Consider the following 13,248-nt stretch of genomic DNA (forward strand, 5'->3'; position numbering starts at 1 on the left):
GAATTTCCAAACTGGCCATTGGAAATGGATCGTTTAATATATATATTTTCGTAGATTTTCATGGGTACAGGTATGATGGTCTTGGTATATTCGGGTTTCTTCCCATGTAGGATTTGGAAATTTCTGGCGACGTATCGACGAGGTCTCACTCGTCATCTTCAGGCTGGTGTTTCTGTCCTTGTTCTAGGGCGAACACAGCGAGACCTGAGCTGCCTTCCTTCTATAAATACTGGTGGCTGGGTGTGGTTTGATGGCTCAGCAATTGCCTGCTATGTAGAAACTTCCTGGTGAGTCAGTGGGGTAACACCTGGGGTCATTGATATAACTGAGGTATGCTGATTAGTTGATGATTGTGGATTAGGCGTGATATCCTGAGTAGTTGAAGCTTGCAGGCTACTTGGCTGTTTTGCAATGTGTGTTCTGAGTCTGGTTTCAGTTTCTATGGCTGGGATACGTTTGTTAATGAGGGCTGGTTTCCAGAAGTCTGGTAGGCGGGAGGTATCATCCCACTTGTTCATATTTTGGGGATGTTTTTCTATCTCGATGGCTTCCATGATTATTCTTTTGCTGTAGTGTTCTGTTTTGGAAATTAATTTAGTACTGTCAAAATCAATTTCATGTCCTGTAGTTTTGAAGTGTTGGAAAAGGGAGGAGGTTTTCTAGGTCTCGCTGTGTTCGCCCTAGAACAAGGACAGAAGCACCAGCCTGAAGATGACGAGTGGGACCTCGTCGAAACGTCGCCAGAAATTTCTAAATTCTACACGGGAAGAAACCCGAATATTCCAAGACCGTCATATATATATGTCACATGTTTTTTTGCTGAATTTGAAAATTAAGGGAGACTAGGATAGCGCTATTTCCCTTAATTTTAAAAATTCAGCAAAAACATGTGATACATACAGAACATAGTTTGTTGGCTATGAATAAATTAACTGCCTTGAAATGGCCCTGGGTTGGGCCTAGAAGCAAAAAGGAGCTGTGATGTTCCTTCAATATACCAGAGTGATCCAACAGAAAAAAACATATAGCCCCTTAATTCGCTGCCTTACAAGGCAGAAGCCCCGGGATCAAATCCCAGTAAGGGTATGACTAGCTGATGAGGCCAGAACAAGGCCGAAATAGCACTATCCTAGTCTCCCTTAATTTTAAATATTCAGCAAAAACATGTGATATATGTATGTATGTATGTATGTATGTATGTATGTATCACATGTTTTTTGCTGAAATTTTGAAAATTAAGGGAGACTAGGATGGCACCATTTCAGCCTTGTTCTGGCCTCATCAGCTAGCCACACCCTTACTGGGATTTGATCCGGCAGCTTCTGCCTTGTAAGGCAGAGATTTAACAGCTGATATATATATATATATATATATATATATATATATATATATATATATATATATATTACTACACGGGGCAAAACCCAAACTCAGAATAATCTACATATATATATATATATATATATATATATAGATAGATAGATAGATAGATAGATAGATAGAGATAGATAGATAGAAAGATAGATAGATAGATAGATAGATATAGATATAGAAATCTATGAAAATAAAAAAATAAGTATATATACACACAATATGATGTTGTACTACCTGAAATATTATCTCACCTCCGTGCAAAAGATCAGGCTAAGATCTCTAAATGTTGTTCTGGAGGACTGCAGAGAAGATTGGAGGCGAAGGAGTAGCCCATCTAAAACGGGGTTCTTTGTATGCATCAGGGCCCTGAAGAAGGAAGCAATCAAGTGCCGACCACCTTGGTATCCAAGGATCTGTTTCTTCTCCAGATAACCCCAAAACTGGATTCCCCCAAATGTTCCAAAAAGCTTTCTATTATAATCCTGAACTCCCTCCCAAGTCCCAACATTTTAAAGTTCAAATATGCCAACTTTGCCATTACTCTGTGTAATTTCGTTTTCATTGTATTTCAAATCCCAAATTCCATTGGTGAATTTGCTAGCTCAAAGCAAAAACAACAACAAAAACCACTGTGGAATTGTGTTGAATTTCTACAAATCTTCAGATTTAAAAATGCTGAGCTCAGATCTAAGCCTTAAACGGCAGAATTTATCAATTTAAGAACATCGACCTGTGTTCTTGGGTTTAAAGATCTAGAGAATGTTTTTTTCAGGGCTGCATTAAAAATGGATATGCCCCTTACCTGGCCAACAGGGCTACACCCTTGAGGCTGCTACTAGGATCCATCAAGAAGTCCCAGGTCTTTCCAGAGTTCAGTTCCATTGCAATCTCTGGCAGAGCTCTGCTGAACACAGCCTGGAGTACTGCAACAGCTAGCCTGGAATGCAAAAGAGCGGACAGAAAGTTTGCAAATTTTATTCATAGTGATCTGAATAAATCAAGGTGACAAATATCTACTCCATCACCAGAAGTCAAATTCAGCTCAATGGCACCTAACTATCCGAGCCTATGTGCTCCATTTCTGTCAACGGAACGGATTTGTAGCCCACCCCGGCCCCCAACCATAAGTCTAGCACCAATTCTCCCAACAGAGCTTTAAGCTGATTGGCGGGAAGGTCAGAGACACACCCCCACTGTAAACACCTGATTGGATTGTAAAAATATGTTCCAAGACGGAGACTCCTTCCTGGCCGGGGCCAAAACAGACGAGTTGAGGAAATAAAGCCATGGGCCAGGAAGGAGTCTCGATGACATCAAAGCCCCGCCCCCGGAATCACCTCCTGGGCGGCAAGCAAATGGGATTCCCCGCCTCCTTTTGCTTGCAGCGCCATTCCCAAGGCGGAGAAATTTTGGGCTCAGAGGCAGCGCGGCTCTCTCCCCGTTGCGCTTATTGCCAGGGCGGCCTGCGGCTGCCTGTCTCCTTTTATTTCTTACAGAAAAGGCGTCCGAGCGTTTTCCGTAAGAAATAAAAGGAGACAGGCGGCCACGGGCTGCTTTGGCGGAAGATGGGAGGGCGGGGCCAGAAGTGTTGGGGTTCAGGTTCGGGTTCGGCAAACTTACCCGAACTCTGCCGCAAAGTTCGTCCAAACCTGCCGAACCTGAACTTCGTTGGGTTCACCCAACACTACTTGTGATTAGCACTGATGACTAATAGGCCACGCCCTCAGGGTATTTAAGATGGTGTAAGACAATGCTTCAATGCAGAGAACAATGTGGGTTTATTCTAGCTTCTAGTTTCCAGTTCTTTCGGCTTGTGTTTTAAAAGACACGTTCTTGGATTTTGGAGGAGCTCTGGATTTTCAGTTATCTCCTGTATGTCTCTGCTTCTGAATGTTATTCCAGCTGGGTAATTATTACCGTGCTTATCTTCTTCTGGGACTCTTGCCAGTGATAAGACTCTTTAATCATTTCAACAAAAGCCATTGATAAGACTCTAGTTTTATTTTGAAAAGACTTTTACCTGTAAATAATTCCTTGTACATAGTAAACCCTTTATTATTTAAACCCGGTGATCTGCATTTGATTCCTGGGCGGTGGGGTGGGGTGTGTGTGCTAGAACATTTCCTCCAGATTAGGGCTCTCCAAACTTAGCAACTTTAAGACTCGTAGACTTCAACTCCCAGAGTTCCTCAGCCAGCAATGGTAAATTGCATGGAACAGATTCAAACGTAATATTAACCGCTCCAAACTTGACTGTAAAAAATATGACTTTAGCAATCGAGTTGTCGAAGCGTGGAACTCATTACCAGACTCAGTAGTGTCAACCCCTAACCCCCAACATTTCTCCCTTAGACTATCCACAATTGACGTCTCCAGGTTCCTAAGAGGTCAGTAAGGGGCGTACATAAGTGCACCAGTGTGCCTTCCGTCCCCTGTCCAATTGTCTCTCCTTTATCTCATATATCTTTTCTTCCTTTCATATATCTTCTCCCCAATTTTTATATCTTTTCTTCTACCCTTTTCTTTATATATATTACTACTTGTCTATTCTCTTCAATGTGTATTGTGTATTGGACAAAATAAATGAACGAACAAACGAACGAACGAACGAACGAACGAATGAATGAAGCAAAGCTGGCTGAGGAATTCTGGGAGTTGAAGTCCACCAGTCTTAAAGTTGCCATGGTTGGAGACCCCTTGCTCCAGAATATTGTCAAGAAGCCTCTTCCCCAGGCAACAGATTGCTAGCCAATTGATGGCTGTTGGACAATGCCACACAAATTTTCAACATCAGTGCAACAATCAGATGGCAGGCAGTGAAATGTTCCTGGCAGACCAGTATTAAGGGGAGAAAGTGCCAGAAACATGAAAGAGAGAGGTTTTGAAGGAATTGTCCGCTTTTAGGAAAGGCACAACGTTTACCCATGGGATGCCATGAACTCTGTCCCAAGACTCCTGTTGCTTTCCAGAGGAGACAAAGAGAACGTTGGCATCTTATCCTCCTGATGTTTGTTGAGCTGCTGCAGAAGAATGTAGCACAGCTCTGGCAGTAACGGAAACAAGCTGGCACGACCATCCAAAGCCAAGACGACCTCATGGAGAGCCCTGAGACCCTGAAAAGAACAGAATTGAATGAATGGAATATCTAAATTGGATAGATCTATTTCTGCCTTATTTTGGCCTCACCAGCTAGCCATACCCACTGGGACTTGAACCTGCAACCTTTGCCTTGTAAGGCAGAGAATTATCCTCTAGGCTACAGTATCCAATCCCTTCAGCTCTACACCAGGAAAGGGTTACATATTTTGTGTCGAATCACCCTGGTGTATCGAAGGAACATCACAGCTCCTTATTTGCCTCTCGGCCCAACCCAGGGCCATTTCCAAGGCAGTTAATTTTATTGATAGCCGACAATTCTATCTGTATGTGTCACATGTTGTTTTTTTTTGCTGAATTTGAAAATTAAGGGAGACTAGGATAGATCTATTTCGGCCTTATTTTGGCTTCATCAGCTACCCATACCCACTGGGACTTGAACCTGCAACCTTTGCCTTGTAAGGCAGAGAATTATATATATATTATTTCCCTCCACATTTTAAAATATATATATAGTATATATGAGGAAGCAACTTTGCTCTCAATTTGCCTCTCAGCCCCACGCAGGGGCCATTCCACAGCAGATAAAAGGAAATCAAAGTTGCTTCCTTCCATATTTGGGAATACAAGGGTGATTTTGACAAAAAACAACCATAAAGCTCTTCCCTGTTAAAAGCTGGTTTGGAGGTGAGCTTGTGGCTTAGAGGTTAATATGCTGCCTTGCATGCAGAAGGCTACAAGTTCAAATCCCATAAGGGTGTGTGTAGCTGACGAGGCCATAACAAGGCCAAAATAGATCTATACTAGGCTCCCTTCATTTTCACTATCAGCAAAAATATGTCACATACACACACTCTCTCTCTCTCTCACACACACACATGTATATATCTTAGAATGCATATACCTTAAAATATATCAATAATATACAGTGTTTCCTCTATTTTCGCGGGTCCGAACTTCGCAAATAGCCTATAGCATAGTTTTTTTTTAAAAAAATTAATTAAAAAATACTTTGCGGTTTTTTTCTATACCACGGTTTTTCCCACCCGATGATGTCATACGTCATCGCCAAACTAATAATTTTTGCAAATAAATAATAATAAAATAATAATTATTGTTAATAAATAATTATGTTTATAAATATCAGGATCACTAAATGTCTTATTCAATAGTGAGCACCAGTAATAATGGTGAGTAAATGATTGTTAAGGGAATGGGAAATGGTAATTTAGAGGTTTAAAGTCTTAAGGGATGGCTTGTGATACTGTCCATAGCCCAAAATGATGTATTTACTTCTACATCTCTACTTTGCAGAAATTCGACTTTCGCGGGCGGTCTCGGAACGCATTCCCCACGAAAATCGAGGGAACACTGTACATTTCTTTTTTTAATAATATACATTTTTATACAATAATATACATTTTCATCAATCATTCTTAAATCAATATCCTATTTTGCACCTACTTTATATTTCTGTTCATCAGTCTGTTGTTATTCTTTTCTTTACCCTCTCCTCCATCTCCATCTCTTCCCTCTGCCTTCTTCTCTCCCCCTTCCTACTTCCCTCCACTCCTTCTCTTCTCCCTTTATCTTTCTACTTCCTCTTTCTCCTTCTTTATCTTTCCCAGGGTGATTCTTATCCTAGTTCATCTCTTTGTTTAACAGACTGATAGCTTCTTCACATTACACTTTAAAACTGTTTGGATCTCTTCTAAATTTGTTATCTTTAATCATTTCTATACATGTAAGTCTTTATGTTAAGCATAAGAATCTTAGATATGGAACACTTGAATTGTATTTGTCTTGGGTCTATTGTTGGTCTACTTACCCCACTCTTGCTGACCTTGACTAGCAACAGCTCTCGAACAATGCAATTCTCCCAACTTGTTAAGAAATGAGTTTTTCCAGTCACTTTACCTATTTCCCAGCCATCCACAGAAAATCAGCCTTCCCCCCCCCCCACCTTGGATATACTGATTGTCCCCCAGTTTCGAGTCCAGAGCTCTCACCCAAAGGCAGCTGCGGGTGTCATTTCCTTCCATTCTCATCCAGGTGAGCAAACACTTCAGGATAGAAGGACCACTATTTTTATAAGTTGCAAGTGATGCCCAGAGTTCCTTCTTTACTCTAGAGATGGGAAAAAAATTGACCATTTAAAGCCATGGTAGTGTCAGTGTTCCAAATAGCATCTGAGAAATAAATCAGAGTCCAAGGCTTGGCATTCTTCAAAGCTCCAATGTATTAACAGGGCCATGTTAGCACAACTGGAGAAACCCAAATCGAAAGTTACGAGAGTATCTCCACCCGGGTTAGAGTTCATTTCCTTGCATCTCCTCCCACAAGCCCATCACATGAACCATATATCTTCTGCCAGCGTATCCTACAACTCTCAGCAGCTTCCGGCCAGATGCTGAACAAAGGCTGACCTTGAGAACCTAAAAGGAATGTGTCATGGCATGCAGCCACCATTCCCCAAGTTCCCACAGCAAGAAACATCCCAACAGAACATAGCATAATATGGCAGGCCAAAACCTCCAAGCCTTCAGGCTTCAGCCTGACAGGCGGCCTCCCCTCAAGAAAAAAGCGTGTCTTAGAAACATAGAAACATAGAAGACCGACGGCAGAAAAAGACCTCATGGTCCATCTGCCCTTGTACTATTTCCTGTATTTTATCTTACAATGGATATATGTTTATCCCAGGCATGTTTAAATTCAATTACTGTGGATTTACCAACCACGTCTGCTGGAAGTTTGTTCCAAGGATCTACTACTCTTTCAGTAAAATAATATTTTCTCATGTTGCTTTTGATCTTTCCCCCAACTAACTTCAGATTGTGTCCCCTTGTTCTTGTGTTCACTTTCCTATTAAAAACACCTCCCTCCTGAACCTTATTTAATCTTTTAACATATTTAAATGTTTCGATCATGTCTCCCCTTTTCCTTCTGTCCTCCAGACTATACAGATTGAGTTCATTAAGTCTTTCCTGATACGTTTTATGCTTAAGACCTTCCACCATTCTTGTAGCCCTTCTTTGGACCCGTTCCATTTTGTCAATATCTTTTTGTAGGTGAGGTCTCCAGAACTGAACACAGTATTCCAAATGTGGTCTAACCAGTGCTCTATATAAGTGTCTTGCAAAGAGAAAGGAAGTACCTAGTAGGGGTTTCGTTTTTTGTATTATCAATCACCCTCTGCGGGGCCCCTCCAGGGGGCCCCTCTTAGTTTGTCTGGGTATTTATCATGGAATTGCTTAATCAATCTGTCAGCTTCAACTTTCCAACTCTGGATTCCGCCAAAGGGTAACCCTTCCAATGGATTAGATACAGCAACTGACCCCTAAAGATTCTGGAGTCTAACATTATTTTCACTTCATAATGCGTCTCCCCTTGTATGGCCACAGGGGGAGGGGGTGGCTGAATTTGAGGTCTCATAATGATTAAGTCCAGCCCTAGTCCCACCACTCACTTGTCTTGAAGCAGGGGTTGTTCCAGGAGAGAGAAACAAACTGGTTTGCGATGATGTTCAGCCAAAATGCAGGCGGCCTGGGCCAGGAAGTGGCGCTGAGCTGAGTCTTCGGAATATTGCCAAAAGGAACAAATGATATCTACAATATTGTGAATCTGGAAAAAAAGAAGGTATTTATCCCCAAGGAAATTACATCTGTAGTATCTTCTTCATGACTGGAATACATTTAGACAAACGTAAGCCTAAAACAAAGTATGTAACTTTTAGTGGTCAAGGTTGGGGGGTTGGATTGACACCGGAAGAAATTAATTGGGAACTAATAATTTTTTGGGGGAGATTAATTATAAATAACTTACTGACTCAATACTGTTTTTATTATAATATGAAAATATTTTAAAATGTATTGAAGAAGTTTGTATGAAGAAAAATTACCCCCCCCAAAAAAAGGTATGTAAGTTTTATTCTTTCTAAGGAATAGTAGGTATCATAGGAGGTATCATCAATATGCCGATGATACCCAGTTATACATCTCCACCCCATGTCCAGTCAACGAAGCAGTGGAAGTGATGTGCCGGTGCCTGGAGGCTGTTGGGGTCTGGATGGGTGTCAACAGACTTCAGCTCAACCCGGATAAGACGGAGTGGCTGTGGGTCCTGCCTCCCAAGGACAATTCCATCTGTCTGTCCATTACCCTGGGGGGAGAATCATTGACCCCCTCAGAGAGGGTTCACAACTTGGGCATCCTCCTTGATCCACAGCTCACATTAGAGAAACACCTTTCAGCTGTGGCGAGGGGGGCGTTCGCCCAGGTTCGCCTAGTGCACCAGTTGCAACCCTATTTGGATCGGGAGTCACTGCTCACAGTCACTCATGCCCTCATCACCTCGACTCCCGGTCCAGATAGGGCCACAACTGGTGCACCAAGTGAACTTGGGCAAACGCCCCCCTCGCCACAGCCGAAAGATGGTGCTCTAATGTTAGCTGTGGATCCAGGTTCTCTGCTCTTGTCCCTGGTTACTTCAGATTTAGGCTTCACCTTGTCTTTTAGATCCGGCTTCCGTTCCTTCACAGCCACCTCCAACCACAGGAGGGCAGCCTTGTCGCAGGCATTGTTCACAGTCCTCAGTTGCTCCAGCAAAGTGTGCAAGAAGACTAGGATTCCTTGGAGAGGCAGGGCACAACTGACAATCTGAAACGGAGAGAAAAGACAGAAATTTCAAAGGAGCTTCATCTTCAGCCAGAGCAACATCACTTCATTCTTTCGTGAGCACACACAATGAACTCATTTCCAATGACCTAAGTGCCAGAGTCCACTGCAACAGCATTGCCAAAAAAGCACTGTCACAAACTTAATTCTACACAACTTCTTCTCTAGAAGCACCGATCTACTAACCAGAGCATACAAAACATTTGTCAGACCAATTCTTGAATACAGCTCACCTGCATGGAATCCACACTGCATAACAGACATTAATACAATTGAAGGAGTCCAGAAATACTTCACAAGAAGAATCCTCTATTCCTCCTCACGCAACAAATCACCTTACTCCTCCAGACTTCAATTACTATGTTTAGAAAAATTACAGCTATGCCGCCTCTGAACTGATTTAACTGTTGTTCAGAAAATCATACATCGCAATGTACTCCATGTTAGCGACTACTTCACCTTTAACAACAACAACACAAGAGCATGCAATAGATACAAACTAAATGTAAATTGCTCCAAATTAGACTGCAGAAAATACGATTTCAACAACAGAATGGTCAATGCCTGGAATCCACTACCCGACTCTGTTGTTTCCTCCCCCAATCCCAAAATCTTCAAGCTTACATTATCTACAATAGACCTCTCCCCTTTTCTAAGAGGTCTGTAAGGGGCGTGCATAAGTGCAGCTTCGTGCCTACCGTTCCTGTCCTAATGACTTTTTATCTTTTCTATCTCTACTTTATACTTATATTATATTAAACATACTACAATACTATATTTGTATGACAAACAAACAAATAAACAAACAAACAAACTTGGACTGTGCAATGCCAGAACATTTTTTCCTTTAATAGATCAACAGCTTTCAAGGATCCTGAAAGATCTCTTCTACCGACACAGACTGCAGAGGTTAATCAGAATTGCAAAAAAAACAATTGCTGCCAACCTGCTCCAGGTGGGGAACTAAGAAACTTGGTGAAAAGTTGATATTTTCAGTGTCTTAATCTATAATCACTCTATCAGCAGCAATACAGTGTCCCCTCGATTTTCGCGGGGGATGCGTTCCGAGACCGCCCGTGAAAGTTGAATTTCCGCGAAGTAGAGATGCGGAAGTAAATACACCATTTTGACTATGAACAGTATCACAAGCCATCCCTTAACACAGTATCACAAGCCATCCCTTAACACAGTATCACAACCCATCCCTTAACACAGTATCACAACCCATCCCTTAACACAGTATCACAAGCCATCCCTTAGAACAGTATCACAACCCATCCCTTAACACTTTAAACCCCTAAATTACCATTTCCCATTCCCTTAACAATCATTTACTCACCATTATTACTGATACTCACCATTGAATAAGACACTTAGTGATCCTGATAGTTATAAACATAATTATTTATTAACAATCATTATTATTTTTGTTATTTATTTGCAAAAATTATTAGTTTGGCGATGACGTATGACATCATCAGGCCGGAAAAACCATGGTATAGAAAAAAACCTGCAAAGTATTTTTTTAATTAATTTTTTTAAAAAAAACCGTGGTATAGGCCATTCGCGAAGTTCGAACCCGCAAAAATCGAGGGAACACTGTACATACTGTATGCTATATCATAGGGATGGCTTACCTTTTGGGCATGTGCCGAAACAGGAGTGTGAGTGCATGCGCCCACCCTGGAGCACCAAAACCCAGAAGAGAGCAGCTGGCTGGTGCGCATGCAGCCAGCTGCACTTCTGAGTTCCATCACGCGCATGCATGTCAGCCATCTGGTCTTTGCACATGTGCATGACAGAACCCAGAAGAGAATGGCTGGTCTTCATGCATGCACACCATCGCTAGCTGCACTTCTGGGTTCCGTCATGTGCATGCACAAAGACCAGTTGGCTGGTGCACATGTGTGCAATGGAACTAGGAAGAGTGCAGCTGGTCACGTGCACATGTGCACTGGACTAGCTGGCTGGTGCGCATGTGTGTGACAGAACCCAGAAGTGCAGCAGGCGACGGAGTGTGCGCCCCCAGAGAGGGCTTTGCGTGCCACCTCTATATCAGGCCCCTTGCTATAAAATGACAACTCTCTTTAAAAGTCATAGAAAGATGCCATGAATTGCCCTTTCCAGTGTGGTGGTCCAGCCTGTCACGTATCTTTCTGTGTGTGTGTGTGTGTGTGTGTGTGTGAATGGCAGGCGTGCAAATGCATAGCTCCATTTATGTGAACATTATGAGTGCATGCTCCCCCTCTCACTCAAATGGAGCTTGAAGTGCAGGTGGAGGGTGCTTGTGTTTGTGCATGAAGCTCCACTTGTGTGAGAGCAGAGGGCACAAGTGGATGGTGCTTGTGCTCATGTGCAAAGCTACATTTGTGCATGTGCACATGAGTAGAGCTTCGTGTACTAGTGCAAGCACCCTCTGCTTGTGCAAGTGAAGTTCCGTGCATGAGTCCAAACACCATCCTCTCATATGACCGGAGTTTCGTGTGCATGCGCTTCAGTGATAGGCTCCTACAGGTACGGTCAGGTCTGCAGAACCAGTAGAATTTTTTTTCTTTTTTTTCTTTCCCCCCCCTTTTGGGCTCTGGGGATTTTTTCCTCTCGCAGTAAATAAGGTTTGGCTGTGTAATTTTAGAAGAGTCACTATACAGTTTATTTTATTTATTATTAGGGTTGAAAGGGACCTTACAGGTCATCAAGTTCAACCCCCTGCCTTATCAGGAAATCCTACATCACTCCAGCCAAATGGCAGTCCAATCTGCTCTTGAAAGTGTCCAAAGTTGGGGAGTCCACAACCTCTGCTGGCAGGCCGTTCCACTGGTTGATCGCTCCCACTGTCAGGAAATTCTTTCTTATCTCCAGGTTGAATCTTTCCTTGGTCAGTTTCCAACCGTTGTTCCTCGTCCGGCCCTCTGCTGCCCTGGAAAACAGTGTGTCCCCCTCCTCTCTGTGGCAACCCCTCAAGTACCTGTATACAGCTATCATGTCCCTCCTAGCCCTTCTTTTTACTAGACTATCCATGCCCAGTTCCAGCAACCTTTCCTCGTATGACCTGGTCTCTAGTCCCTTTATCATTTTAGTTGCTCTTTTCTGCACCCTCTCTAGAGTCTCTATATCATTTTTGAAGTGTGGTGACCAGAACTGGATGCAATACTCCAGGTGCGGTCTGACCAGGGCCTTATAGAGTGGTATTATTACCTCTCTGGTCTTGGAGTGTATCCCAGAGAGATAATAATACCACTCTATAGTAGATTATGTATATTTTTGTATCCCTGTGTGTAATATGTAAATATATCTATGGCATATATATACATAGAATTAAATAGTATACTTTGGATGTTCAGTAATAGTAAATAAATAAATAAATAAATAAATAAATAAATAAATAAATAAATAGATAGATAGATAGATAGATAGATAGATAGATAAATAAATAAATAAATAAATTGTATCTCTTTGTGGCAAGGAGAGGCCAGGCACCCTAATCCCTAACCCTAAACCTTGACATGAGTGACGTCAAGTTGGCCACCTTTAAGCCAGTCACATGACCTTTAAGCCACTCCCACCTGGGCACATGACCAGGAAGCCACACCCACAAAATAAGCCATGCCCACAGTGTGGTAGTAAACACTTTTGCAGCTTTTCGGCTGTGGCTGCAGCCTGCTCTACGATATCCCAGTGTGTGAAAGTCGGTCCCCAGAATCTCTAGCAATAGCCACTGTGGCAGTGGTCCAAATCTCTAGAGATATTCATGCACACAATGTGCAGTCACCCACAAGAACCTGTCCATTTTTTTTAGTACTTTGGCCAGCTGGAGAGAGGCAGCGTGCATGGTCTCGGCACTCTCGCTTTGAAGGTCCCTTTGAATGCAATACAATCGCTGTGGGTTGACACGCACTTTGGTCTCACGCATATTGGTGCCTCCTAAAGGAATAAAGAAGGAGTTGATTTGATTTGATTTATTAGATTTGTATGTCGCCCCTCTCCGTAGACTCTAGGCGGCTCTCAGCAATGATAAAAACAATATACAATGACAAATCTAATAGTTAGAATCTAAAATAACAATAATACATTTTTAAAAATCTAAAAAACAAGAAACCCCAATATA

At 42.3% G+C, this 13,248-nt stretch overlaps 1 protein-coding gene across 1 annotated transcript in view; it reads right to left on the minus strand.

Moving 5' to 3' along the window:
• MROH2A (maestro heat like repeat family member 2A) overlaps nt 1-13,248 on the minus strand; it is an 81,290-nt gene that overhangs the window by 13,238 nt on the left and 54,804 nt on the right. The window contains exons 28-34 of the mRNA XM_070735067.1: nt 12,943-13,064; nt 8,973-9,125; nt 7,937-8,091; nt 6,480-6,597; nt 4,297-4,487; nt 2,177-2,311; nt 1,626-1,740 (exon numbers count right to left, since the gene is read on the minus strand). Of these exons, the coding sequence (XP_070591168.1) occupies nt 1,626-1,740; nt 2,177-2,311; nt 4,297-4,487; nt 6,480-6,597; nt 7,937-8,091; nt 8,973-9,125; nt 12,943-13,064 (989 nt within the window). The remainder of the gene's footprint in view (nt 1-1,625; nt 1,741-2,176; nt 2,312-4,296; nt 4,488-6,479; nt 6,598-7,936; nt 8,092-8,972; nt 9,126-12,942; nt 13,065-13,248) is intronic.

The sequence above is a fragment of the Erythrolamprus reginae genome, chromosome 1 (assembly GCF_031021105.1).
Source record: "Erythrolamprus reginae isolate rEryReg1 chromosome 1, rEryReg1.hap1, whole genome shotgun sequence".
Classification (NCBI taxonomy): Eukaryota; Metazoa; Chordata; class Lepidosauria; order Squamata; family Dipsadidae; genus Erythrolamprus; species Erythrolamprus reginae.